Below are 22,614 nucleotides of genomic sequence, written 5' to 3'. Positions count from 1 at the left end.
TACTCAATTGTTGTAGAAGCCGGTCTCTTTCCATTCAGTTTGGCAACAACCTTTGGACTTGGACATATTGTTGCCGATTTCTATAGCTTTCAAGTGAAGGAGAAGACAGGCCATCCGTACACCTGCGTGTGAGGCGGCCAAAATAGGAGGAGGACTTGTGATCCTTCGCAAACTGTCGAAGAAACAAGGAGAGGTTGCCAACTTCTCATAAATCAGGTTGCCAACTTTTACGAAATAAGGTTGCCAAGTCATGAAGCACCACCATATTTTTATCGAAACGAATAATTTTATGCACATTTTTTAGTAGTTTTTCGTTGTTTTTAGTCTCTGGGCTTTGAGCTTCGCAAATAGTCTAGTTAGCCTAAAATATATGCGTATATTCCAGGCTATCTGCGAAGCCTGAAGCCTGAAGCCTATAAAGTAAAATACTGAAGAAAAATCGATTAGAAACTGTGTGAATTAAGATGATTTGAAAAAGAGGATAATGACAATTTTGAAGTTGGCAACCTGAATTCTTAGGAGTTGGCAAACTTAATTCTAAGGATTTGGCAACCTGGATTCTTAGAAGTTGGCAACCTGAATTCTCAGGAGTTGGCAACCTGCATTCCTAGAAGTTGTCAACCTGAACTCCTAGAAGTTGGCAACTTGAATTCCTAGAAGTTGTCAACCTGAATTCTTAGAAGTTGGCAACCTGAATTCCTAGAAGTTGGCAATCTGAATTCCTAGAAGTTGTCAACCTGAATTCCTAGAATTTGGCAACCTGAATTCCTAGAAGTTGTCAACCTGAACTCCTAGAGGTTGGCAACCTGAACTCGTAGAAGTTGTCAACCTGAATTCCTAGAAGTTGGCAACCTGAATTCCTAGAAGTTGTCAACCTGAACTCCTAGAAGTTGGCAACTTGAATTCCTAGAAGTTGTCAACCTGAATTCTTAGAAGTTGGCCACCTGAATTCCTAGAAGTTGGCAATCTGAATTCCTAGAAGTTGTCAACCTGAATTCCTAGAAGTTGTCAACCTGTATTCCTAGAAGTTGGAAACCTGCATTCCTAGAAGTTGGCAATCTGAATTCCTAGAAGTTGTCAACCTGAATTCCTAGAAGTTGTCAACCTGAATTCCTAGAAGTTGTCAACCTGAATTCCTAGAAGTTGTCAACCTGAATTCCTAGAAGTTGGCAACCTGAATTCCTAGAAGTTGGCAACTTGAATTCTTAGAAGATAACAACCTGAATTCTTAGAAGTTGTCAACCTGAATTCATAGAAGTTGGCAACCTGAATTTATTTAAGTTTGCAACCTAACTAGCGTTGGAATGCTAACTTTGCTTTCTTGAAGACGTCAAGAATGAGCCTAGTCTTGTCTTTTCCTCCATAGCCTAGGACCAGGTGTCATAGTGAAGTAGCCCAGGTCTTAGACTCAGCATACGCCACTGAACACTCTCCTGTTATATACATATCTTACCAAGGAGATAACTCCTACAAAAAGTGATCCCAACCGCACAGAGAACCAAAAGCAGCAGCTGTACATAACAGGCATTTTGGCTGTTTATTCCCACTCTCTTCGCCGAGAAAACTGTAAAGAAACAAATCGTAATAACATGTGGTCACGTTAGAAGGAAATATACTTTTTTATATAGCTAATAAGTAATAACTAGGCCTCGGGACTTCATGTCATATAAAACTGTAAAACATGTATGTAAGTATGTCATAAAGATTGAAAAATACGTCTTAAATAAATTAAAATTTGTCAGAAAAATGCAGGAATATTTCCAGTGAAGCCAAAAATAAGCACAACTGTGCACACATCTTGCACAATGCACATATTTTGTGGCAGCAATCAATACACATACACAACATTTTAGGGAGATTTTAAGTACATAGAACTTGGAAAACAAATTAGGTATATAAAAAGGACAGGCGCGTCGCCTGATAATGTTCGCATGAGCACGTGAACACTCATGTATATGTCTTAAATTACGTACATATTAAATGCAGACACACACATACGTATATTTATTTGAAAAAATACTTTGTTTGATGTACGAGTATATACAAACAATTTACTCTGACAAGACTTCTTTCACGTCTGATTACTTTTCTAGAAAGTTGGAAACACTGACTCCCCACGGTGTTCCTCGGAGGGCGTTGAACACAATTGCTGTGCGTGTTGCATAGAGCTGACAGCTAAGGGGCTGTTGGCCACTATACCCCGAAAATGTTCACTTCGCTGTGCGAGTACTGATGCAAGCGGCAATACGTCTTACATTCGGCATCAGAGTGCAGCATATACAAGGCATGTCTAGGGGGACTCTAAAAGGTTTGTGCTGCATAGTTGCAAACTTTAGCTAGAATTCCCTAAACCTGGAGGATTTTAAGGGGGAAAGGGACAATTTCCCCTAGCTCCTTCTTTTATTACTTCAAATATAGAGTGATTTTGGGGGAAAATTGTTGAAAATAAGTTGAACTGTTAATTTCATTTTTCAATTGAAGATGAAGTTACAAGGGAGAGGAGTCAACCTGCATCCAGTACAAAAACATTGTGAACATTCGTATGTGAACCGCACGCGACGCCACTGAAAAACGAGGGTATTATTGTTCTGTACTAGTTGGTAAGAATAGACGGCAACTGCTTTTAATGTCTTCGTCCATAATTTCCTTATCCTACCATCGATGTGCGCTAAAGGTATGAAGGAATAATTATAAAATAACCGATTATATGCAAGACAGTTATGAAATTATACAGAAATATGTCTTATTAGGAGAAAATTGAAGAAATATGTTGTAAAAACGCGAAATTGCTAAAATATGTCAAAATATGCCTTATCAAGTTCGTCTATTTCGGCTGATTTTCATCAGATACGTAAAGATCTCACTCCAATATTCGATCTGATGCCATATACTTAAAAAAAATACGTTAAAACATAAACTCCCGAACTCTAGTAATAACATAACAAAAGTTCGAATTTGTATTGACTACAAGGGCCTCCCCGATGGCGCAGTGGTAGGGTTGTTGCCTTATAATCAAGGTTCGATACCCGGTGGAGGCACAAGATGTTCGGATCCCACTTAAAACTGTAAGTCCAGTCCCGATTAGCCTTACTGTGCATAAAGTGGACTTAAAACAACAAATCTATCAATCAATCAATTGCATTGACCACACTGTTAATGTTACAATATTTTACAATTAAAATTTAACAGTTAATTTTTAAAAAAAAGACAGGATTCAACAGTTTCCTGTGTGCGTGCATGCGCATCAATGCCACCATCCCTGTGTTGTATACACTATTTCTGGAATCTCTGGAGCAAGGCCGCGCATAACTGTAGAGAATGGGAGAAAGCGAGCGGGCGGAGCGCGCTGCTCCAAACAGCTGGTAGTTGCAGTCGCTTTCCCCTTCCGCGCAATCCTGTCCCCTCTCACGTGTTCATTGGTCGAGCTGACTCGGGTCATGCGCAGAGACTTGTTTTCGTCCGCTCGCTCAAGAGATTCCTTGGAGAACAATATTTCCCTAAATATTTATTTGGATTTGTGAAGATAAAAGATTAATAATTCTGCCCCTCGGGGCACGAAAATGACAACCAACAGGAAGGTACTTTTGATAGAGAGACGATTGAATATTTGGGAAATTCATTAATTTCACAGATATGTTTTAAACGTCTTGAAACTACTATTTAGATATTAACGAGCCTTTCAACGATCACCTAACACATAATCTGTGCATTGCGATAACAAAATATTTTCACAATTAAATAATTTTGGAGATAAGTTGTGGAAAAACATTGATGTGGCTTACCATTGTATTGCACCCAACTGTTGTTTACCATTGTTTTTACAGGTATAAACAGTGGCGTGCCCAAGGGGGGTTGATGGGGGTTATAACCCCCCTTTGGCACAGTAATCCTAAAAAAAAGAACGTCAAAGGTAGGAAAATATGACAAAATGAGTTCTGACTACAAAGAAAAAGTATACATAACCCCTCCCTTTCTAAAATCCTAGGCACGCCACTGGGTATACAGGTATAATAATTATGCATTATAAGGTGAAATTCAGTGCACGCAAATTAAAAATGTAGTTTTTTTTGTTTTTTTTTTTTAAATTGCTGAATATAAAACACATGCTTTATCTTACAATTTAAGGAATTAGTGTAAATCATTCTGATACAGGAGCAAAGATATGAATTTTGGAAGTCAAAATTGCCAAGTTTCCAGAACTCCGTAAACAGCTTTTTTCTTTGATTAGCAGGCAGTTCTTTGAAACAATGCTTAGGGCACATACATTGCATTTCCTTTCTAGGTGATTTCCCTTAAAAATCAAACTTGAGATCTGATGTAGCAGTAACTTTGTCATCCGAGGTCATGGGAGCAGTCTCTAATAGCAACACCGAAACATTTTTCAGAGAATTTAGATGCAAGATAATGGTGTTCAAAACAAAACCTTTTTCCGGTACAACATAATAGTACGCAACACCAATGCATGAAAACGACAGAAACCAATTCTTATACTTTCATAACTATCTGAGGAACATCCACTGCTTGATGACATGTACGAAATCCCACTCGTCCCCCCAGAATTTCGAACCCTGTTACCATTATATTGCTACGAATATGTGATGATGGTATAATTTCGCTTGGTCAAACTGTGGGTTACCATTATCTTGCACCGAGGGGCAGAATTTACGTATGCTATTTTATGTTTGAGCACCCCGTAAATTTTCAATTATCCCCATTCGTCCAACTACATACAAAATGTACTTCTTGAGGCCCAAACTAAATGCAGTTTTCTTCTTAAAATATGCCATGATTTTTGTAGAACCATTCTTGATCTTTAAATGTGCAAGCCAACCCTTATTTCAAGGCTGCATATTTAAGACAATAGTTGATACTCGGTGTCGGCTTTCCTTAAAAATAATTCCGTCTTGAATAATCTCCGTCGTAAGGCTACTCTTATATTTTGTTACCCTTGATGCTTACTTGAATGTTTTCTCCTCTCTTGCATCTTCGTGTAATTGACATCCATCCAGGGTTGGGGGTAATGTCCCTTCGTGTCCCCTGTGGTTGCGCCAGTGGTTGAAATCCTCACAATTTCATCGCGAATTATAATAAAGGGGCAAGTTATCTGGGGGTGGTCTCTCTTATCGCACAAGCCTCTAGCAACATATCGCCCTCTGACGTCAGCGTGGAATCCCTGGTTTAGTTCTCTTAGCATAAATACGTTCACTGCAAATGTATTATTTATACTAACAAGGGAGGTTATCTAAGTGTCCCCCTCCGATTTCCATGACATTTGGCAGGTGTATAGATGGGCCCAAAGGAAGAAGTACGTGTTTTTGTGTTTCAGCTAAAAAACGGTTTTAGGGTGCAACCCCTCGCTCAAATGTCAAGATGAGGAGAAATTGAAGTGGGGATCTGACCCCGAAACCACGTAAATATGGCATAGCAAGAAACAGGGGGCATAGGCCCCCTCTATACACCTTCCAAATTTCATGGAAATCGGAGGGGGACACAGGGGTCAGATCCTCACTTCAATTTGTCCTCATCTTGACATTTGAGGCGGGTTTTGCCCCCTAAAACAGTTTTTTAGCCGAAGCAAAAAAACACGTATTTCTTCCTTTGGGCCCCTCTATACACCTGCCAAGCTTCATGGAAATCGGAGGGGGCACTTAGATAACCTCCTTTGTAAGAGAAGTTAGAGAACCAAACATGACAAGCCTAATATAACAACGAAGGCATTTAGCCTAACAGTAAAATCATTCCGCGATGACGTCCGTAGGCGAGGTTGCTAGAGGCCTGTGCGATGAGTGAGACCCTTAATAACTTTGAGGCAGGGTTGTCCGAAGTCCAAGAACCCATAAATTGTAAAGGTTTCTATTTGGTTCGGCAACAGGACCAAAACCTTTTTCCTCGCACAATTTAAATTCGGTCCAAGTTGAGTATTGTTTCATTGAAAATGGTTCCTGGGCCGTATTTAAATCCATCCGGAAAGAAGGTTCATGACATCTAACTGAAATACTTTAAAGATAGAAAAAGGTTCTTTACGGTTCAAAACCCATTTACACTTGCTGATTTTCTCTATTGGGCGGTAACAGGACCGGATTTAAATTCATCCGAAAAAAAAAGTTCCTGGACCGGATCCGGAAAGAATGCTCCTGGAACCGAACTGCAATACCTTACAGATCAAAAGGTTCTTTACGATCCAGAACCCATTTACGCTTGGTGATTTCCTCTACCGGAATTGAATTTATTTAAAATTCCTTGACCTTTAACAACCCTGCAGGTGTTTGCAGCCATGTTCTCTTTTGGAGTCGACGCTTTCAAACATTCCTGCGGTTTAGCGAGCAGAGAAGTGCCGGTCTTCAATATTGGTAATGGCGCATGAGTTGTCCGCTCGCTGTGAATTATTTATTTTTCTTATTTCCACATACCGTGCTGCACGTCATCCTTTTTGAGACGCCGTGTGTGCTTTTATTGACCGACACAACAGCCGTGTTTTGCTTCGACCACATCACGCGAGCTTAATAACTCGCTTCGTCGCCTTCACATGGAAGTCGACGATATCAACTGCTCCTATGTTGAAAACTCTGTGGTCATGGATACTAAGATTCTTTCTCTCTTGATCATTCTCTGTTCTCCTCTTTCTCTCCACTTCACCTGTTTCCCTCTTATCTGTCTTTATATCTGTTCTCCTGTTTCTTTTTCTATCCCTCTCTCTTTCTTACTGTGGCTATCTTCTCTTTCTCCATATTCTTTCTTTCAATCTCCTCCTTCTTGCCTACCTTCTCTGTCTTTCTACTCTCTTTTCTTTCTGTCTGTGTCATGCTTTTGTGTTTATTTCTTTCTCTCTGTTTCATATTTTCTCTCTCTATTGTTTCTATATTTCTCAATATTTCTTTTCCAACGTTCTCTCTCTCTTTTTCTATTCCTCTCTTTCTTCCTCTGGCTATATTTTCTTTTTCCATTTTATTTCTCTCTTCCTTTTTCCTATCTTCTCTCTCTTTCTGTCTTTTCTTTCTCTATTTCATGCTTTTCTCTTCATATTTTATTTCTTTCCTGTTTCTATATTTCTCTTTATTTCCCTTCGTTCTCTCTCTTTCCCTTTCTTCATCTTTCTTTCCATCTCTTTTTCTTCCTTTGGTCTCTCTCCCCTCTCTTTCTTCCTGCTAGTATTTTTATCTTTCTGCCTTACTTTCTCTCTTCTTATGTACTTAACTCTTTCTTCTAATGGCTTTCTTGCCTTTCTTCTAAGTTTTTCTTTTCCGCTGTTTTATATTTTATTTCTTTTCTCTGTTTTCATAGTTTTTTTCCTATTTCTTTCCTTCTTTGCCTTCTCTCCTATTTCTATATTTTCTTTCTCCCTTTATTTTCGCTCTTTGCTTCTTTCTTTCTCTCTCTTCCTTCTATGTTTCCGTATTTACTATTTCCCTTTGTTTAATATTTTATTCCTTTCCTCTCTATATACCGTGGAGAAGTTGTGCTGCACGGCAAGGATCCAGAATCTGGAGCGTTCTCATAATAGCGCGTAGAGAACATGAACTTTTTTTCCTTTGGAACATTTTGTTCGTTCAGGCCTCGTTTCTTCGCTACGAGCCTCGAAAAAGGCAAGTTTTGTGTTGTCTTATGCAGTCACGCGCACCATCCATATTGTATGCAAAACACCAGATCTCCACTTATCCCATGCTTCTTGGTGAAGTGATCCAACCAGAAGAGAAGAAAGATACAAGTCCCCAGAAAGGAAAAAGGGGAAGACACCCCCCTCAGAAATGACAGCTTATTAAGCAGACAAAAATTCCTCGGTTTGCAACTGTGTCGCTTAATGTGAAAAATAAACGACCCTCTAGCCATGGAAAATATCGAAAATGGGGGCGTAAATGTAGCTCTAACTCGTTGTACAGTCACGGACATTTCTGGGTTGCTACAATCCCATTCACTTTCATTGAGTTCATCATAACCCAGAAGCCGGTGGAGGCACATTGCACAGTTTTTTGGATCTAACTTTAGACTGTAGGTCCAGTCCCGATTAGCCTATCTGTTCATAAATAGGACTTAAAACAACAATTCAAAAAAGCAAACAAACAGAATCTAGAAGCAGGGGTGGTGCCACACTCCTTTTTCTGAACGAGATGTAAGGGATGACCCTTCCTCGTAGCATAGACTAACCTAACCTAACTATTCTATGCTCGTAGTACACCCAACTGTCATCCTCCCTTCCACGTAGTACACACTGGACTGCATTTTGCAGACTAACGAGACTCTGGCGTCTGAACCTAGGCCAGTATAATCTTCGTAGGAGTGTGTGTGTGTTGTCCTGTGTTTTGTTCTTATCTGTGCTGAGTACCCTTTTACAGCCTCAGCTTTTAAAACAACGTTATAGTTTAGTTATGGTAAGGGCCTGGAACCTGTATAATGTGACGAGTGCAAAATAGCCCAAGTGCTGACGCACCCAAAATTACAAATTCAATCAATCCATTTTCAAAACCTATACTTTGAACTGAAAAAGCACTATTGACTTTTGCAGTGTCGTATTGATATTAAGTTATAACAATGAAAACAATGTCGTCATTTTGAGTGTAAAATTTCAACCGAAAATACTGCTGTTAACTCTTCACAGAGGAAAATGTTTGGATTAACCAAAAATAGTTTCTTGTAACCAAATACTTGCTTAAACCAACGACAAACATATGATAATTCACCAGTAACAGTACCGCGGGCCAGGAACGGAGACCGCCTTTATGGCAGTGACCCTCTGTTACCGCGTTTCCCTGCGAAGGAACTCGCCGTCAAACAGCCAATTACGCCCACCGTTTGGGCAAGAAGTGACAACGTTAAAATTCCCCCTCCCCAAAGCAGCCAATAGGGAAACAGGATTTTGTCAAAATAACCGTTCTGCGCTGTGATTGCACATCGGTAAGTGCGGCGACTTCACTGTAAATGCTCTTCAGTAATCGAGCACCATGTGCTCATAGTTAACAAAGAATTTGTTCAAAATTACCAACTTAAGTGAATGTTACTATTTTTATTGATTACACCAACCAAACGGGTTTTGTTAATTCAGGCTCTGTCCGAAAGGTACAAAGTACCGACTTGAAGTATGGTCTTGGCGGAAGTGACGTCACCTAGTACAGTTCGAAAGCGCCAAGAACAGAAGCACGCAAGTACGCAGCTCTCAGCACAGATGCTTGGTGATATCCACACTCGTTGCTCATTTGTTTTGAATTGTGGAGATAGAAAGCCAGCAACACAGGTTAAATATATGTTATGGGTCAGCAAGTTGTTGGTTAAAGTTCTTGTAATGTGTGGAAATGTATGTGTACGAGTATTTGAAAATGCTGTGTGATTTCTATGGTTATAAACAAGTGTTTAAAACGCGAGGGAAACAACGTTTCCTCAGTTCTATCTACTGATCGTATTTGGCGCTGCAGTCGAAGTACAATTCGAAAGACTTTCACTTCCAGTCCACGACTTGAAGACCGCACTCCAAGTCCATACTCGGAGGATGCTCGCTTCAAGTACGGTTTTGCACCTTTCGGACACGGCCTCAGTTAAATTAGTTTTTTTTCTTTCTGTGTTGCAGTGTTATTTACGTTATGACTTAAGAACACCATGTCGGCATGAGCGTATAATATTAAGTATTGAAGAGAGACCACTATTATTGGATACTACATGCAAGCTATTGATACTAATACGAAAGAGAAGCCATATTTACTTATTTGAACATGCTGTGGCCAAAGAAAGCAAGCAAAAATGAAGGCCGTAGGCCGGGAGCGCACAAACAAAAGGCTGCGTGGGCTTGTGGTTAAACATATATACCACGAGCGCACAAAATCCATGGCGATGTTGCCACGTTGTGTCAACTGTTTTTGCCTAACCTAACCAGTTTTATTCGCCACATCTCAGTATTTTCATCGTTTTACGAGTACTTAAGTACTTACAAACAAAGTAATTCATTGTATTCATGAAAGTTTTGTTGTAATCAACATGTGTAATACTTCTTGATATTTGACTTTTTATGCAATTAAATGATCCTCTACACAGGCCAGCCATTACACAATCATAGATGTGGCAACGCAGCATTGGATGTTGTGAGCTCGTGGCACCTTTCATGTACCACGAGCGCACAATTTCAATTTTTTGTGCGCTAGTGGACTGCACCCAAAATGAATCAAGTCATTGGCATATTTTCATACAAGGCTACTGAAAATTAATTGCTATTTGATGTCGTGGCGCATGTTTATATTTTTTCTTTATTTTCAACAGATTTCTTCAGCATCCTTGCGCCGCCGCTGGTTCGTTTCAAATTACAAAACTATTGTTATTCTGACCATGGGAAGCAAAAGTAAAGCACGAGTCTAGTCTTCAGTTTCATTGTCATATCTTCATAGAAGCTTACTAAAAGTTGATTGGTATTTGATGTCGTGGCTAAAGCCTCGTTTGTTTCATGATTTCTTCATTTTCAACTTTGCACCCCTACATTTATTCCGCACCCCATCAGCACCCGTGGATGATTAATCCACTGTCCAGAAGTGTATGTGACTAGTTCATAGGGTGTCTCTCAGTCAAGAAAGGGTAAAAAAATCAACAAGGAGGTCAATGAGTCAATAAAAAGTCAAGAAATTATGCTTATGGCCAAGAATTTTTGCTATCACAATGTCTGATTGGTTGGATTAGTTTATTTTACTTCACTTTTCTGACTCTTTGGTTAATCGCGAAGATGGTGATACGATAAGATGGATGAAAGGACAATATCAAATATAAAGGGACGAGTCCCCACATAAGATTATACTGGCTGTGGGACCAGACGCCAGAGCCTCGCTAGTCTGCCAAATGCAGTCCAGGATGCATTGATAGATAAAGCAAATTTAATTCTCTTGTTAGATACAGCTTCAGTTTTCATCTTAACTGGCATTTTGGTAGGAGTTTTTCATTAGTTGATTGATTTATTTGGTATTTTAAGTCCACTTTATGCACAGTAAGGCTAATCGGGACTGCACCTACAGTTTAAAGTGGGATCCGAACAGCTATGTGCGTCCACCGGGTATCGAACCCGGGATCCCTTGATTACAAGGCGACGACGATACCACTGCGCCATGGGGCAGGCCAGTGTTTTTTTTGTAATTTTCTTAGTTGCTAATTTCCAACTTTACCTAAGTATAAAGGGCTCGTATAAAGGATAGAAAGACGAAAAGAGACAAGAAAAAGTCATGAATTTCGGATTCGTTACTTTGGTAGACACCCTGTGTACAGATTTCGAATTGAATAGTTCTTAAATACTTAAAAGGGTTCGACACGCATACGAGAGGAGTGAACAGATATTTCGTGCAACTGTCTTAATACGAGAAAGCCTTGAAAAATCCTCGTAAAATTTTTTTCCCAAGCCAATCAGCGCACAAGAGGACATCTCACCACCATGATTCGTGTGCAATGTCTCCGTAACCTCTATTTAACGCTCCGCGGACTACATGCACCAAAATGATGAGATATGCAATTAAGAATATGATTGCGTCATCTACAAATGACTGGCTGTCCTTCCTATGAGGAAGAGTTTCTTGATATGGCCTCATCTGCAAGGATGTACTTAGAAATTAATTATTATTATTTGCCGACAATGTTCGGAAGTTCGCGAAGAGAAAAACAAGATACATGTTTACATCCCGAAACTAAGTGTTATGTAGTAATCAAAACTTAGTTACTGATAACAACTCGTTAAAACTTGTTTGCAGATTCAATTACAGTAAAACCTCGTTAATCTGAACTAATGGGGGGGATAAATTGACCGGTTTAACGAAAGTCCGGATTAACTTAAATAACCTATAAGAACAGTAGAAAGTGCATTAAAACTCCGTTTATAGCAACAAAACACGTTTATTATGGCGTATTTAAACGGCATAGGGTTAAATACACTATACAGTACAGTACAAAGTCTGCGGGAAACAGAATATCATCAGTGGTTGACTGCCTTGTATTTTGGGAAGTTCTCTTGTTGACTTCAAGCTACATTTAAAACCTTGCATTCTGCTTTTTTTTCCAACCCTTTTGCCTGTCCGGAATAAGCGATGTTCGGCTTATCGGAATCCGGATTAACGAGGTTTTACTGTATTGAGGAATGATATTAGCAAAATAAAATGGTGTTGAATAGTATATCAAAAGCATACTTGATTCGGGTAATGCATGTTAGTGGTCTATTCATAAACTTTTATCCTCTCGTCTAATATAAAATAATACCTAGGTATAAAGTGTTTTTTTTCTTTAAAAAAAAAGGAAGTTTCAGGATGGTGTACAGTGAACAGCATTATCTGAATAGCGTTATGTGTGTTGCCTAACTGTACGGTAATGGTACATCTTGCCATGGAAAATTTGCTATTAAAATATTCTTATCGCCTTAATGTTAGGCAACACACGTAACACTTTGCAGGGAAGCAAGTATTTCAGGCTCTAGGTGTCCCATTTTTATTGCTGGTGACTGTACAAATTAGCAACCAGAGGGGTTGTAGTAACCCTTTCAAATTGCACCTTAAAATGTCTAAATATACAAAACTGGAATTTGGCTTGTAGTTTTATCGGTCACGTAAGCAGAGAATTTTGTTCGGGTGTCTGAAGGGTGAACGGTGTAACTTGGTGGGGGCAAGGAGGGCATTCACACCCACAAAATGTCCAGACGTATTGGAAGATACATGTTAGGTGTAATTTTTTTTAGCCTTCTGGAACCCGAGGTTCAATTTCTGCCTCCACCCCAAAGTTACGCCGCTGGTGGATAATTTTTCACTTCTCTCCACTCTGTCTTCTTATTACTTTCTATCGTTCTTCCTCTTCTCCCTTTCTTCCTGCTTGTTTTCCGTTGTTCTTTTCGGTGTCTATCTCCCTTCCTCCTTCTTCGTGTTTACCTCTCCCTTTCTTCTTGTTTCTGCATCTCTTTCTTCTTCCGTTTCCACCTCTCCCTCTTTGTTCATCTCTCTCTCATTTCTGTTTTGTGCATCATTGTTTCCTTCTGTCTTCCCTTTCTTACCCCTGTCTTACTTCTTTCCGCTTCTCTCTTTTTCTTCATTCTTATCACTATCTTTCTTCCTGTTTCTGTATCGCTTTCTTCTCTCTGCCAATTTCTCTCCACCGTTTTGTCTTTCTCTTCCTCCCCCTCCCTTCTTCCTTGATTGATTTGGTTTATTTTGCTTCGCTTTTCTGCCACTTTTTGACTAATCGTGGTTGGCGAAGATGATTATGCTGATGAAGGGAGCACTCACAAAGAGCACCCATGTCCAGACCGGGATTCGAATCCCGAACCCTTGGCGTGTTAACGCGCTATGCTAACCACTCCGCCACGCAGGCCGTCACCACGGGATTTCTTCCCCTACTTCTCTCTTTATTACTGTCTCTTATTCTGTCTCTCTTTCTTTCTTTGCACATGATTCTTGCTTGACATGGTTCTGAAAATTTCTCAAGTAGACTATTTGAGCGGGCATCATGGTGAGCTCAAATTATCACGGTGGACACGAGGCCACCCTTGCTCATGAGTATTATACGGATGTGAAACATTAATGGAAACTGCTTACACAGTACATGTATGAAATATGTTATATGAGTTATATGTTATCTAGAATTAACTAACTGTAAAGATAACGGTAACTCACTTATAAAAGTGAGTAGAACTTTAACTGGAACTGACTTTGCCAGACAGGTTACTTGTAGCAACTTTTCGAAGATAAAATATTTTTCTCATATGTATGCAACATTACAAGTTTGTTATTGGCCTTTAAGTAAACACATTTTAAATTGCCTTTTCAAAGCGTTACGAGGGAAATCACACAACTGTAAAAGTATCTAAATGTAAAAAGAAAAAGAAACTTATCTTCAATTGGAACATATAGAAGTAACTGTGCAATTTACTAGCTTGTAATACGATCTAAGGCATCTAAAAGGCAGCTGTATATGACGTTAACAGCATTAATATCGATTGTACCCACTCCCTAACACAATGTCACACATATTGATAAAAGAAACGCGTCACTCAATCGAACATGCACAAACCACGGATGTAAGTTTTAACCTTACTAATCCACCATATTCAATTAAAAAACTAATTCCCCCTTATACTCACTTGACAACGCAGATGCTGTTTGGTTCTAAGAATTTGTCAAAGTTTTGGTGTTTTAATGAAGTCTTTCCACGTCCACACACAATGGGAGTTAATGGTTTATCAGTTTTGTTGAAATGTGTATACTAGTTAGATTTAAGCATGTATCGTTGTTCATTTACCATTCCACAACAGAACAAATCCACTGAACTAGTATCATGCCGTAAATTCGAGTAAACAATGATAACGCCTTGAATATCTTCAATAGTACACAACTTGTCGAAAGAAATCCTTCGATTTCATTGTAAGAACCATTCGAGACTTCTTCACACAGTTTTTTTTTTGTAAGTAGAGTGTTTTCTTCACTCTTTACAAGTAAAGATTGAATATGTTTGGTGCGAAGTTTGTAGCAAAACGTTCGAATGACTTCTGTGCTTGCGATTAGACAAAAGAAATATGGATTAGCGCGCAGGCGTCCAATTGCGCCACCTATGATTAAACTTGCGACATGTCCTCAAGCGCTTCTATCGACTATTGTCGAGGAAAGGTGCTCATACGCAACTATGACTGAGGACAAATGGATGTTTGCTGGGAAGGAAAGGGGGAGGGGGTATGGTTATTGATGAGTTTTGACGAATGACAAGGTCGATGCCAGATTTTCGAGTCCTTGATCGAGTTTGACTGCATTGGGGAAGCGCACTTTTCAGAACTATTTCTTACTGTGGATGGTTTAGATGTCATCTATTTTCACATGCACAGTGCAAGCTACATGATCTGGCATTCCAATGTAACAGCCAGCACAGTGTTACATTACTAAACCGGGTGAATAGGTTTCTATCTGCAGGGAAAAATATTTCTGAGGAATCTTGGGGCGCCAGGAACTTCAGTATGAAAGGTTTGTCAATGTCAGAGCTTTAAACTAGTACCAGAGCCACTCTGCAATATGCCTTCACCCGGGGATAGAATCCGGGACTCTGATTACAAACCAAAAGTGTCATTGTGGAAGCCCACCAGTAATAGCGTAATATACCACAATTCTTCACTCTTATGTGAACAAGTAGAAATATCGCAAAATCATTTTCGGGAATTGTTTACAATGTAAGTGATAAATGAATTTTCGATAATGTGGATGAAAGATATTAGATTTGAATTTTATTTTTCTTCCGTTGACCCTTGATTAAAAGGGCATGGAAAACGTCAAGATACATAATGAAATAATAATTAGTTAAGTACATCATAACAAAAAAGAAGAAACATTGTGTAGTACATTACATCACTACACCAAAGTAAAAATTAAAAAATACACTTCATTACACTACAATAAAAATAAAAACACATTAACATTGTTGCATGATTGAAATAAGAATACAATTAAAATACATATTTTTTAGTACATTGGCCTTGTATTGTCTTGTTCCATGAATTCTGATATTTATGAAGGAAACCGCAGACTGGGACTCAAGCCTGGAACCGTCGATGGCTATATCGTTAGTTGACACTCGCCGCTGAAGCGGAAATAACTTGATATTACTCACTGCTGTAGTAAGATAGAGCAATAAGAGTAGCATGCACATATGATACTATACTTTTTCGAAATTCCCTCTCCAATAGTAATATCTGCACGTATGAATCCAGTGACGAATTTAGGGGGTAACCCGAGGGAAATCCCGCGGGAAATTAAAAAGTCACCTTCCAAAATCTCAATAACCTCGCAGAGCATTCGGACAATAACTAAGAAATTTGCAAACCTGTTCACTTTGGCTTCCTTTCATTCATTTAACTTTAACGTACAAAATCCTTTCTTTTGGCCTTTTCGTAATAATAAGCACTGATTCAGTTCTCTTCATAGATAAAAGTTAACAAAATGAATGAATTTACATTAGCGTTCATTTTGTGCGGATGTAGAAAGGTCATTCAGCACCATGAAAAGGATCGTGACAAAATTAAGAATTAGAATAGGTCAGGATACGCTTCAAGCTTCAATGAAGGTGTCAAATGAGGTAGGACGAAGAACCCGCAGATAGTTTCATTAATGATGTCTTGCAAAGATATTGTATGCTGTAAAAAAGCCTGAAAAAGTTATTGCATGTTACAATATTATTTTATTGATTCTCATAATCTCATTCTTAAAATGATTATACCTAATTACACTTAATTTAATTCCATTACATATAAGAGGTAAAGGTAAATTTAAAATATTAGTATTAACAATTTGATTCCTGTGACATCCTCCCCCCGTGAAGTTTGATATTATCCCTCCTCGGAGGAAAGTTGCTGTCTGGATGTCAGGTGGAAATAATTTCCATGATCATTTTCTTCTCATGTCTACCCCCCAAAATATGCCGTCAATCTCCACTGGGGCGATAATGTAAGTAGAAATTTTGCCAGAAAAAACGAACTAGAAAGAGAGAGAGAGAGAGAGAGAGAGAGAGAGAGAGAGAGAGAGAGAGAGAGAGAGAGAGAGAGCAAACTTAGGGCGATCGAATAAAAGTTTATAACCTGTGCTGTTCCATTATGGTTATGTAGTTTTAGGTAGTGATTGCTGCTACAACCTTTTCAAATATTCCCATTGACTGGTAGTTTTTTGAGGTGGCAAATAATCTGTGGTGGTTAGGTTAGTCTAGTTGTGCTTTGTTCTCTTAGAAGCAGAAGAAAAACTCAATATGCTGACCAAGGCAGAAATTTATTTTATTATAAAACATAAACTAAACGTAACGTTTCAACCTTCTAGCAAGGTCCTCTTCAGACTCTGCACCAAGTACAAATGTAACAAGGTACAAAACAGGAAGACATATATACACAAAAAATACTCCCCTCCTGACTATTAGAAAGTTGTTCTGGAACATTCTAGCACTTGGTGTTACATTTGTACTTGGTGCAGAGTCTGAAGAAGACCTTGCTAGAAGGTTGAAACGTTACGTTTAGTTTATGTTTTATAATAAAATAAATTTCTGCCTTGGTCAGCATATTGAGTTTTTCATATCATGGAAACAAGGCTTAATGGTGTTATAAGCAGAAGAAGGAAGCAATGAAATTACCAAATCTAATCATGAAGTTTCGTGTAACTAAGAAGCAGTTATGTGAACGCATCAAGAGTTATTTAGCAAATTGTTAAAATAAACTCTAGAATACAATCTATAAATTGCACCAAGCGATGTAAACTGGGTTGCTGCAACTAAGTACCTACGCAGGAAGCTATTTGGAGGGGTTGAGGGGAAACACCTTTGTGGCTACTGCATCCACCCCTTTGACTGCACTTTCTTAGCCATACATAGAAGGGAACTGTTCTACATAGAATATCCTCATGCTTCGTTACAAGAATCTCCCCCCCCCCCCACCTCTCGCATCCAGTTGAAATTTTCCAAATATTGTCATAGACGTCCGCAGGGGAAGCAAGGTAATATTTTTCAGGGGGGCCAAATACATATATATTTTGCCCATAACAGTGATGCCCCCCAGAGGCGCCAACTTCCCATAAACATTGGGGGGGGGGCAAAATTTTCAAAAATATTTTTTTATGTATGATGTAGCTATGTATATCTCGAAGAATTTGGTGGGCAGAAAATACCTGCACCCCCTAAATCGGCCTAAAAAAATTGATTCAGTCTGAAATTATAATGTTCCTTAAACGACCTTATATACTAACAGAAATTAGTGACTAAAATGAAATTTTGTAAAATATATAATTTTTTGGTGGACATTCATTTTCCAGAGGAGCCACGGCGTCCCCTCGCCCCCCCCCCCCCTTCTGGACGTCAATGAATATCGATATACGTCATCCCGTCTTAACGTTCGCTTTTTAAGTTCCCTTGAAGAGAGCAGCTTTCGATTGCTTCAAACACTTGTTGATTGCACAAGTAAGCAATTGGGTTTACACTGCGTTCCCTTGGCAACCGGTATACACAGCTGACAGCTTGGCTGTCCCAGGGGTGCCCACAGGAAGGGGGGGGGGAGGATTATGACGCAGACTGCGCCTTCGAAATTTTTTGGGGGAGGGATTTTTTCCAGAAAATATAAATTTCAACATTTACATATTTCTCTTAAATATACGTAAAGAGTATACATCTTAGGTGAACCATATTTAATCGATGAAATAAATAAAACGAAGTATTTAGGGGCAGATGCCCACTTGCGGGTTTGTGGACGCACGCATGGGCGTAAATTGGGATCTAACTTAGCGGGGGCAGGACTCAAAATTTTTCATCCCATTGAAGAAAGCGGTCATGACAATTTTGCTGAATAACTGCTAAATTTGCAAAAATTATAAAAATTATAAAATTATATTAATACACACATTTTAATTTAATTTTTAATTATTATTTTAAAAACATTAATTATTTTTTGGAAAATTTACAAGGCGAATAGAAATTTTAAACACAATGTAAACTTCAATTTAATATTTTGGGTATTTAAAGTAATATCTGGTTTTCGCATGGAAATTTACACATAGTATTGTTGTCCCTATTCGTAAAACTGTAATCAATGGGTCTATAACCATATGCAAGGTCTTTGAGTGTAAGAAAAGAGAAATGTTTAGTTAGTTTGCCACCAGATGGCTTTGATTTGGAAAGGGGCGTGGCTAAGAAATACCGGAGGTCGGAGGAAAGCAAGCCTCGTGCAGTGTTGCCACATGAAGGGAAATTTCCCTTTTTGAAGGGAAATTTGGGGCTAATTTTAAGTGAAAAGGGAAAAAGGAGAGCAAATGAAACTATCTGCAGCTCCAGAATATATTATAAGACGTCGTGGAGAATTATTGGAAGATGAAAAAACACCGCGGAAACAAGTTAAATATTTCCGTGCGGAGTGGCAAGAAGTGACCAACAATACCTCTCAGGCTCAATGGATCAAATTTTATTAAAAAAAACTTGCTGTGTTTTAGAAGTTTTCACCTAATATGTGAAATTTACCAGAATGGAACATATACTCAGGTATGTACTATAATTTCTTTAAAAATAAAACGTGTATACACATGCGCCGAATTTAAAAATTTTGATGGGGAGGCAAAAATGTGATTATCCACACAAACTCTTCATATCTAAAGGAAGTGACGTTTCATCTGCGCCTTACTAGAATATTTTTAATTTTCTTCTGATGGTGTGATGAAGACAAGGGGTATTGTCCTCCCTAAATGCAATCTCTGTTTCCTTTTTTTTCTTTTTACTTAAGAAATCTTCAGTTTCCATCTTTAAAGTAGTTTTAGCTTTCCTCTCAAAGCGAAAAAAATGGCTTGGTTAGCAATAAATCTAAATCTTCCAAAAAAAAAAATCTTTAAAGTTATTGATTAATTGATTTTTATTGCTTATTTTACTTCACTTTTCTGCCACTTTTGGCTAATTGGAAAGATGGGGATGAGTGATGATATGATGAAGTTTATGAATGGACACTCACAAACAGCCGAACCCGGGACCACTGGCCTCGTAGCATTTAAAAGTTAAATTGTTTAACATTTTATACATACATACGAACATGGGTCAACGATAATATTTATTATTATTAATTCTTTAGATGAAGGGAAAAATCATCGAAAAAGGGAAATTTTACCCCTTCCAAAGGGAAATTGTGCTTACAGATTGTGGCAACACTGGCCTCGTGTGGAACTTCACTTCCCACTGATTAGCTGAGGTTAACACACGTTAAGTTGAGTTCTTTTGAGTGTTAAGAGGAACATACTCGGAATGGAACAAAGTCCAGGGAGTAGCGGTTTTTGAAGTGCTTTAGTATTATAAGTTGTTTTATGTAGTATATTTAGTTGGGCTATTTTCGTTAAAGCACAGCATACTTTGTTCTATTCTGAGATAAGTCTTTTGGGGGGAAATGAATATTAAAATTGGATATTAAAATGAAATTACTATAATCTCCTTTTGGTTAAATAAAGTGTTAGGAAGTCTTAGTTATGTAAAGATTTAATTGTATAATTTAATTGTTTCTTGATTATTTATTGAATTTAGATTGGGGTTTATATTCTTATTATTATCATTTATGTAGTCTGAAGCCCTTCAGGCATGATGTTGAATAAACATCTTTACTATCAAGCCTTTACGTATAATTCCTTAAAACCTACAACTTTACAGCTTAAGCCTTCCACTGCCATTTTTGAGTCCTATTTCTGCTAGGTTTTTGTACCGGCTTTATTTGTAAGCCTTGTGTCCTACATTAATGATGATGATGATATGTTGTTTTAAGTCCACTTTATGCACAGTAAGGCTAATCGGGACTGGACCTACAGTTTAAAGTGGGATCCGAACCACTTGTGCCTCCACCGGGTATCGAACCCGGGACCCCTTGATTACAAGGCGACGACGCTAATGTCCTACATTAAAGGACAATATTTCTTGTGTAAATAATTCTAAAGGACGTGCAAAAAGAAGCTAGTCATAGGTCCCAGGTTCGATACCCGGTGGAGACCCATAGTGATTCGGATCCCACTTTAAACTGCAGGTCTAGTCCCGATTAGCCTATCTGTGCATAAAATGAACTTATAACACCAACTCAAAAAGAGAATTTATGCGTGACACAGTATGAAACTTTTCAGATTCATTGACTTTTCGCCACCCACTGTGCACGTCGCAGCACTTGAGCTGAAAAGAAACTATGGTTCCATGTCATTACGGTGGCAGTGAACAGAACTCCCTTCATACCGCAAGGACCACATAGTATTTCCAAAGTCATGAAAACCTGGACAATACACACTTCATAAATTGGACATTTAATCAATGTAATTCTCTTTTCTACATTTCGGAGGCTTTTCTGTCAGAGGGGGCGGTAGTTCGCTCTTTGTATTTCTGGCATTTTTTAAATTAAAGGAATCTGAGCTCAACCATTTATCCACGATGACATCCAACGTGGAAGGGGGGTAGAGCGTGTATTCTGAATTATTTAATGATCATCATATTTGTCCCTGTATCCCAATTAAATAATATATCTCAAGAAAACTAGACTGTTGGCCAGAATTTCAGGTCTTTGAACATTCTGTGCCATGATGTGCAAAGTATGCAGTACTTTGTGAGGCTGTTTGCATGAATTTAGTTTTATCTTGCACAGAATAAATAAACTTTTTTTTAGCATGTAAAACGTCGTTGTGGCAACGTGTGAAACTTCTATAAATTTATTTTATTATTTGTTTGCAGCAACTTTTGCCATTGATGTTGAGCAGTTAAGAGCTCTAGTGCATAATATGACTGTTATTTGAGAAGAAAACTTGAAAAAAGCCCAGCAACTGGTTGCTATCTATGTTGAGAATATACTACCCAACCACGCAAGAAATGTGGGTCTTTAGACGGGAATTCCTTCAATATTTGAAATTGGAATCATGTGAGATGTGGCATGCCCCAAGAGTATCCGTGATGTCATAAAACGTAGTATATAGACCATAATAAAATTTCTAAGGTGTTTCTTTCAATTTTAATGCATGTTTTGATCTTTTTGGTGCATATAAATCATCACCCCCCCCCCCACCCCACATACGACATATAGCACACAAGCATGAGTGAAATTTCTGGTTATAATGAAGTTTCCGTCTCATTTCTCTAAGAGTTACGTCGGAATAAAATTAATTTACAATTTTGGACCTATTAATATCATATGTTTGTTAAATATACAAAACAGCAAGAAGGTGAAGTATTTAATGTCCAGTGATGAGTATCCAGTGTGTTCATCCTGAGGCTTCGAAGGCAAAAGAAAGAAAGCTCACAGCATCCTGAACTCACGGAGGTTGTCAAGACTGTTTTGAACAATTCATTTCAAATTTGGAAAATATGCTCTTAAATGTTGTTCCTCACACAAATACACGAAATAGTTCTGGGTTGAAACTCACGATGAATGTTCTTATTTTCACACATTCCTGACAACTCATCGAGGTCTGAAGTATTTTCTGTCTCTGACATTTTATGGGTGGCAAAAACCTCTCTTTCACTTAACACCTGAAAATTGGGAGGGGGGGGCGTTTACCACCCATTGCGCCCGCCAAGTTACGACGTTCCAACTTCAGTGGGTTGGAGGGGGATGGAAATTTGACTAGGTGAACAGTACAGCCACAGACAAAGGTTGTCTGTGTACAGCATTGGACACAAGTTGAATTCGTTATCAATTAACCATTGCTGCCAAGGGACAAGGGAATTGTAACGGATATTATTATTTTCAACATCCAACCCTTAAATATCAGTGTTAAGTCTTAGGTTATGACGGAAATTTTACTAAATGGTGATTGAGCATTATTTTTTTAGGAGAGGGGGGAGATATAAAGCTCTTGATAAAGTGTTAAATCTTAGATTGTCAAGGGATTTGTGTAGGGGGGAGGATTAAACATACGTATTTTGGAGAATATATGTACCGATATGATATGCACATGTTTTCGGCGCCGAACGTGCGAAAAGACAATCATGGAAGCCCTATGATAGTATTGACACCCCCATTAAATTAATATCCTCGCAAGCCTTCAAAGGTATGGATGTAAAAAATTTCTTGCTCACTTCGCTAGCAATGTTGCGTTGCAAAATTCCGTATTTGGCGTTTTGATGAGATGATTTTGAGGAATTTTACAAAATACAGCTGCATTACAAGACATAGAA

At 38.5% G+C, this 22,614-nt stretch overlaps 1 protein-coding gene across 1 annotated transcript in view; it reads right to left on the bottom strand.

The window, feature by feature from the left end:
• LOC145999412 (uncharacterized) overlaps window positions 1-14,496 on the bottom strand; it is a 36,429-nt gene extending 21,933 nt beyond the window's left edge. Inside the window, exons 1-2 of the mRNA XM_083136368.1 lie at window positions 14,077-14,496; window positions 1,454-1,564 (exon numbers count right to left, since the gene is read on the bottom strand). Coding sequence (XP_082992494.1) covers window positions 1,454-1,528 — 75 coding nt within the window. The 5' untranslated portion in view covers window positions 1,529-1,564; window positions 14,077-14,496. The remainder of the gene's footprint in view (window positions 1-1,453; window positions 1,565-14,076) is intronic.
• Between the last annotated feature and the right edge of the window lie 8,118 nt (window positions 14,497-22,614).

This window comes from Lepisma saccharinum, chromosome 15 (genome assembly GCF_977018435.1).
Source record: "Lepisma saccharinum chromosome 15, izLepSacc3.1, whole genome shotgun sequence".
Lineage (NCBI taxonomy): Eukaryota > Metazoa > Arthropoda > Insecta > Zygentoma > Lepismatidae > Lepisma > Lepisma saccharinum.
Note: the sequence above shows the minus strand (reverse complement) of the source record. Positions and strands in the feature narration are given on the sequence as shown.